Source organism: Rosa rugosa, chromosome 1, assembly GCF_958449725.1.
Source record: "Rosa rugosa chromosome 1, drRosRugo1.1, whole genome shotgun sequence".
Taxonomy (NCBI): Eukaryota; Viridiplantae; Streptophyta; class Magnoliopsida; order Rosales; family Rosaceae; genus Rosa; species Rosa rugosa.
The window spans coordinates 16978198-16985176 of NC_084820.1; the positions used below are offsets into that span (position 1 = coordinate 16978198).

Consider the following 6979-nt stretch of genomic DNA (forward strand, 5'->3'; position numbering starts at 1 on the left):
ATTTAAAAAACGAGAAGAGAATAAAGGCAGAGAGGGACTGGTAGCTTTGCTCCGACCTTCATTTCTCTCCAACACAGATAAAGCTTCAACCGAGAATCCAATTCGCTACAGTGACACTCCACCGTACACTCGCCCGCAGAGAATAACTCCCACCATGGCTGCACAGGAGCACGAACAGCCGCTTCTCAACTCCGAAGGCCGCGACCAGTTGGAAGAGACAGCCTACGACTCGGACGACAAGGTCCACATCGTCGGAATCGACGACGCCGACGACGGCTCCAGAACGCCGCCGTTTTCATGGAAGAAGCTCTGGCTGTTCACCGGGCCGGGGTTCCTGATGAGCATCGCTTTTCTCGACCCGGGAAACCTGGAGGGCGATCTTCAGGCCGGAGCGATCGCCGGAAACTCACTGCTGTGGCTTCTGATGTGGGCGACGGCGATGGGGCTTTTGGTGCAGCTGTTGTCGGCTCGGCTCGGCGTGGCGACAGGGCGCCACCTGGCGGAGCTGTGCAGGGAGGAGTACCCGAGGTGGGCTGGGCTTGTGCTGTGGATGATGGCTGAGCTGGCGCTGATTGGGGCGGATATTCAGGAGGTTATAGGTAGTGCGATTGCGATTAAGATTTTGAGTAATGGGGCTTTGCCGCTTTGGGCTGGAGTCGTCATAACGGCGTTGGATTGGTACGTACCTTTTTTTTTTTTTTTTTTCGGGATTGGTATGTACTACGTAGTTGAATTTGTACTTCAATGTTTTGTGTGTTTCTGATTCTATTTTTAGTGTTCTTGAAATGGGGTTTGCTTTTTTGTTCTAAATTGTCCGTCTTTTTTTTTTTTTTGTGTGCAAAAATTGGTTTTTGTTGGTAGAACATTTTTCTGGCTTGTCCTTGATTTTTGGCTACAGGAAGAATTGAACTCTATTTTGGAATCTGGAAAAACCGAGGTTTTTTTTTTTTTTTTTTTTTTTTTTTCAATTTCTGGGGCAGAACAGATATATCTGATCTTAATGACTAATCTTTATATTTTTAGTATTTGAAAGATTTTTTTTTTTTTTTTTTTCTAGGCTAAGCCCTGAATTTTCTTCCCTACGTCAGTAGATGGTCTGAGAAAATGTGTCTAGCTTAGTATTTTTAACTTGAAAATGATTTCTCTTGTTGCAATTTTACAGTTTTATCTTTCTACTTTTGGAGAACTATGGCGTCAGGAAACTGGAAGCTGTTTTCGCAGTTCTAATTGCAACAATGGCGCTAACATTTGCCTGGATGTTTGGTGAAGCAAAGCCAAGCGGCATTGAACTTCTGCTTGGTATAGGATTTGCTATACCTTCTGATTTTAAAAAACAGAGATTGTTTTTCATCTGAAAAGTATCTAATTTAGTGTCATTGGGTTCCTCTTTGTAGGTATTCTGATTCCGAAACTTAGCTCCAGGACAATCAAGCAGGCTGTTGGAGTTGTGGGGTGCATTATTATGCCTCACAATGTGTTCTTGCACTCGGCTCTTGTGCAGTCGAGAGAGATTGATCTCAGCAAGAAAGGTCGAGTTCAGGAAGCTCTCAATTACTATAGCATTGAGTCCACCATTGCTCTTATTATCTCCTTCGTTATCAATCTGTTTGTTACCACCGTGTTTGCCAAGGGATTTTATGGTACTGAACTGGCGGATAGTATAGGCCTTGTAAATGCAGGGCAGTATCTTCAAGAGAAGTATGGGGGTGGTTTGTTCCCAATTCTTTACATTTGGGCTATCGGTTTATTAGCGGCTGGCCAGAGTAGCACTATCACAGGTACCTATGCAGGGCAGTTTATCATGGGAGGTTTCTTAAACTTGAGATTGAAGAAATGGATGAGGGCATTGATCACAAGAAGCTGTGCAATCATTCCAACTATAATTGTTGCTCTTGTGTTTGATACATCTGAGGACACATTGGATGTTCTGAATGAGTGGCTTAATGTTCTTCAGTCAATTCAGATTCCTTTTGCCTTGATTCCCTTGCTTTTCTTGGTGTCAAGCGAGCGAATCATGGGATCTTTTAAGATTGGCAATGTTCTCAAGGTATGCTGGCATTTACCATTGCATTTGCATTTCGATTATTTTATAGGTTTTGAACAATGATGCCTGATGATTTTTCTGCGTATGAAATTCAATTAAATTAAGCCTGGCTGGGTTTTATCCATTTGTATATGAATGTATCTTGTGGATGGTGCCTTATACTCTGTTTGCTTCCTGTTTGTGTCACCAAAACTCCAAGTGACTAGAATATGTAACCATGTCATATACTCTTATTTGCTGTTCTTTCCTTATGTTCTAAGCCAAAACTATTTGCTGCATAGAACAGCATTTTTAATGAATTAGTTGTTCTGCAATGCTTTGTTGAGTGTCGTTCGCTTTGCCCCTTTTACAGTAAACAGTCTCCATGGGTTTAAGAAAGAAACTGTCTCAATCAATTGGACATTCTGAAATAGAGTATATATCAGCTTTCTTCTGACTGACAAAATTTCTCTCTCGTCTGCATTTGTATCTGATTTCAATTTTTGATTATGTTGCGGCAGTACTTGGTCCCTTGTATAACTAGCATCTAGTAATTTCTTTCTCTTTTGTTTATGAGTTAGAAATAAATAAAGTAATGGTTTAGTTGCTCACATCTTGTTGCTTATTTTCTGTGAAGATGGTTGCATGGCTTGTGGCTGCACTGGTGATGGTGATCAATGGCTATCTGTTGCTGGACTTCTTTTCTAACGAAGTGAACGGGGTGTTGTTTGGCTGTGTAGTGTGTGCCTTTACTGCAGGATATGCAGCGTTTATAGTCTACCTTGTTTTCAAGGGAATCACCTTTCCAAGGTGGGGCAAATCAAAGAATGTCACAGACACACTGAACTGAGTAATCATTAAAACTAAACTCAAGTCACAAGAGAATTGTGCTGTATACTATTGCCAAATCTCCAAAGGCTGTCAGGAGTGCATAGAAACAGAGCGGTTGCTGATTAAGAAACATAAGCTCAATGTTTCTTCTGTATTATAGTTGTGTTGTATTCAGAGAATAGGTTAGAAAAGCTGGTCATGCTACTGATGCTTGTAGTAGCACAATACCTGTTAAATGTAATCAACATGATAGACATTGCCTTGGACACTATGTACTAAATTTAAATCATCAATGAAATATCCTTTTGGCATCTATTCATCCCGAAAGCTCTCTCTCTTTCTTGAACCAAAATACAGAACCAACAAAACAACGAAGTTCCAACAACGCTACTCAGCAAAATGTAAATAATCCTTCTGAAGGTTTCCATATGGAGGGAAATAGTCCCCAACAGTATATGATTTTTTCCCTGCTCCACACGTGAGTGAACGAGGATCTATGCCAAGTTTGAGACCCAGGCCAGGCCACTAGAACATGGATACAAGCCATAGTGTGAGTTGTTCCTTTGATTGCTGAAAAAGAAAATGCAAGTGTGTCCAACAATCTAAAGTATCAAGGCAACTCTGGATTCAGGGTTTGAGTTCAAGAAAAAGCAATCTTTACAGGCTTTGGCGCACCATAAAACTGTACAGGAAATAGTTCATCGGTAGCAAAGGATCAGACATTATATGGTGTCACCTAGACTTGAGGAACTAGTCCCAGCCTTTGCCAGTGCATCTTGCAACCTTCCATTCTGCTCTTCCAAAGACTTTTTAAGTTTCATCTTGCAATAACGGCGCCACGATGCTTGTATGTAACAAGCTGCCCAAAGTCTCCATTGACCTGAGTAAAACCTGAAAGTGTTGCGGACATGGTGAATGCCATGAAGGTGCCGGAACTGGGAGGCTATGAGCTTCAAGTCATCTGCTTTTAAAACAAGTGCCAGAACTTTACTTAGAGACTGGACAGTTGCGATGGATGAGGGAAGTTTAATAGATGACGAGTGGGGATCAAACGCCCATCCGATGAGCTCTTCACCACAGAAGTCACCATAGCCGAGATATCTGTACAAGAATGCCTCAGTTGTTGCACCGTAACTTGTCAGTCTCATTAACCTTCCTTGTGCTATGAAGAGCATTGCATCCACAGTTCCACTCTCTTGAAAAATGTAACTTTCCTCTGTATAGATTACTGGCTTGAGACTATCACACATTGCATCTAGCAGTTGCGTATCCCATTTGTCAAACGCTGGACACTTGAAATAAAATGCATCAAAGAAAATAGTAAGTATAAACCTATAACTAGTAATTCAGTTCATAAAATTAGTTAAGTAGAGAGACCTCAGCAATGTAAAACTCACTGCATGCCAGATAGAAATGCAAAACCTTCCTTTTGTGAAATCGAGTCGTAGACAAAACAAAACGATATCACATAAAAAGCATCACACAACTTCCAATTCATAGAATAACAAAGTAGGAATTAAATAACTTACATTTTTAAATAAATCCAGGCCAAGATGTCGTATTGTATCTTTCCTGAGGTCCATGGATAGATGGGGAAGAAAATTGTGCACATCAATTAGTATATTTTCTTGTAATTTGCATTCAATGGTTTGCAAAATCCGCTCTCTAAGATTCTCAGGGAAGGATTGGAAAGGCCTCCATGACTCCATCTCTTGCCTCTTCAATCTCATTTCCTTAACTCGTACTCTCCTTTCCTCTGATCTTGCGACTTCCGACAGCAAATATGCCTGTTTGACAAAGGAAAACAGTTCATCAGATTAAAGGACCTAAATATGAATCATCTCATATAAGAAAAAGTGTTGGCTTATTTCCTAGATAACCAAAAGTTTGAAATAAATATTTTTTGCACCAACCTGCACATTTCCAATAAGAAATGCAAATGATAGCAGGCCAGAAATTGAAATGAAGATGGAAAAGTAGATTTCCCACACATAGGTACTTGTTTTGAGGCCTTGACCAAGAGAGCTGCACAATATAAAATTGAAATATATCAAAAGCAGACAAGGTCTATCTTTACTAGCTACTATACTCATTTATAAGTTGTAAAAATTGAGAACAAAATCCGAAGTCCCTAACTTTGTTATTTGGTTTGTTTAACAGAGAGTACTTTTAAACTATAGTTGATCGAGTGCAAGGAGTTAGATGTGCACCTCAGATTTTGCAGCCCCCACCAGAAACAGTAAGAAATCCTTTGTACAATATCCGCTGAATCCACAACTCCAGATGCAAGGGCATCAACATATATTCCAAAATCAAAAAAATGTGGAATTTTTAGAGCAATAATCGTTCAGAATTATGCTAGCTCTATGTGCATCATTACAATATACAGAACAATGAACACCAACATGACTGCAGGCTTCTAGCCAGCAAGTTGCTTTTCTTTCTACAGAAAACAAGTACCAAAACGCTCCAATGACCTTCAAGGCAAACAAACTTAAATTAAGCACTTGATGGTCAGAATCTGCAAACAGAATAAGTTGCTCTAACAGTACACTGAGTGAGTAACAATTATAGGGAATTAGGGTTTATAAGGAACTGAGTGCATAAGTTAGTCTCATGTTTCTCATAACTTCTGAGTTTCTTAAGCTGTATGGAACCTCATACAAACCTCTCATAAAAATAGAAATGTACAAGCCTTTTCAAGTAAAAGTTCACTGATTACATCAAAATGGCATGGAACTTACATGGCTGGCCAGCATAAAAAAGAAGAGATTAGCCCATGTAGATTTAGCCAGGATACCAGAAGACCCTAGATCTTTTTTCAACAAGGAGTAAATCTGAAGAAACCTCAGCACATATTGAAAGATAAATATGAAATTCAATGACTTTGTTGCTTTTAAAATCCTCAAGTTGTTCAGTTCTGGAATGATAGCAAAAACTAGCACCTGAACATGTCAAAGCGAGTTCATTAGTCCACAGCATGCTGTAATCGAACTATGAACAATAGAAGTATACTTGAAGTAGTTCTAGTGATACTAAAACCACACGAACTTAACAGACGAAAACAAATAATGAAGCAGTTAATAAGCAGCAAATGAAAAGACAAAATCTTTTATTACAAGATCGCATGTACTAGGTTAGGAAGTAAAGTTAAAAGCTCAAAGTGCAGGGCAGAAAATACGAATATCAAATATTGCAAATTCAGGATGAACAATGTAGAAGAATTTCCATGTAGTAATTAAAACCAAGTGAAAAATACAGCAACATGGGGATATTCAACATACTGATAATTTACAATCCAAAAGTACCCTGTGTAGAAAAATGCTTGAAAACAAGTTTCCATCTCATAGCTTATACCAGATTTCCAAATTGAAAAGTAAAATGCTAAACAAGCAGAGCTTATACATATCAAGTACAGCTACTTTCCAAACCTGTGGAAGTGGAGGAATCGCAAGTATGTCGACTGGATTAATAGAACGAGTAGCACAGAATTGAAAAATTATATGCAACATGTACAAGAAGTCAATGGCCGATCGCGAAACAATAGCTATGGTACGCAACGTTCTGTCCAATCCGAGGCACTTCTTCTCATCATGAACGAGCAGTATATAACAGAATAGGGGGTCTAATGAGAGAGCAATGGCACACAAAATAAGTATCTTATTCCGCTTGATTAAGAGCATCTTTTCATCCAAAACTCGGAAATAAGGCTTAAATGCTCCTACAGAACTTTCCATATGCATTCCCTTTACAACGTCACCTTGGGAAGCTAAACCACAAATTCACAAATTCCAAACAAAAATTAGCAACAACTCCAACCCTTGTCAATAAAACGGCAAACAATCTCCTTTCAAAAAAAAAAAAAAAAAAAAAAAACGGCAAACAATCTAGGGACTATATATATATATATATATATATCCAAAACAGGTCCTCAAGCTTATGGGATTCATCAAATATAGCTATGATTCCTCTTTCATGAACATAGATATGGTAGTCAATAACTACAAGCAAAAAGTGAGAAAGCATCTTCACTTACCATGAATAAGGAAACCTCCAATGTCACAATTGTGTTTGAAGAAAGACCTGCAATGTATTTGAGGAAACATATGCAGCAGCAAGTTAGCG

General features: G+C 39.1%; 1 protein-coding gene and 1 pseudogene across 1 annotated transcript; one reads left to right on the plus strand and one right to left on the minus strand.

The window, feature by feature from the left end:
- LOC133721502 (metal transporter Nramp3.2-like) lies at window positions 1–3167 on the plus strand. The gene is made up of 4 exons (XM_062148133.1): window positions 1–678; window positions 1163–1299; window positions 1395–2047; window positions 2661–3167. Exons 1-4 carry the CDS (start codon window positions 155–157, stop codon window positions 2871–2873), a joined length of 1527 nt encoding a protein of 508 aa, XP_062004117.1. The 5' UTR covers window positions 1–154; the 3' UTR covers window positions 2874–3167.
- Window positions 3168–3292: 125 nt separating this feature from the next.
- On the minus strand, window positions 3293–6979 carry LOC133721491 (cyclic nucleotide-gated ion channel 1-like; annotated as a pseudogene).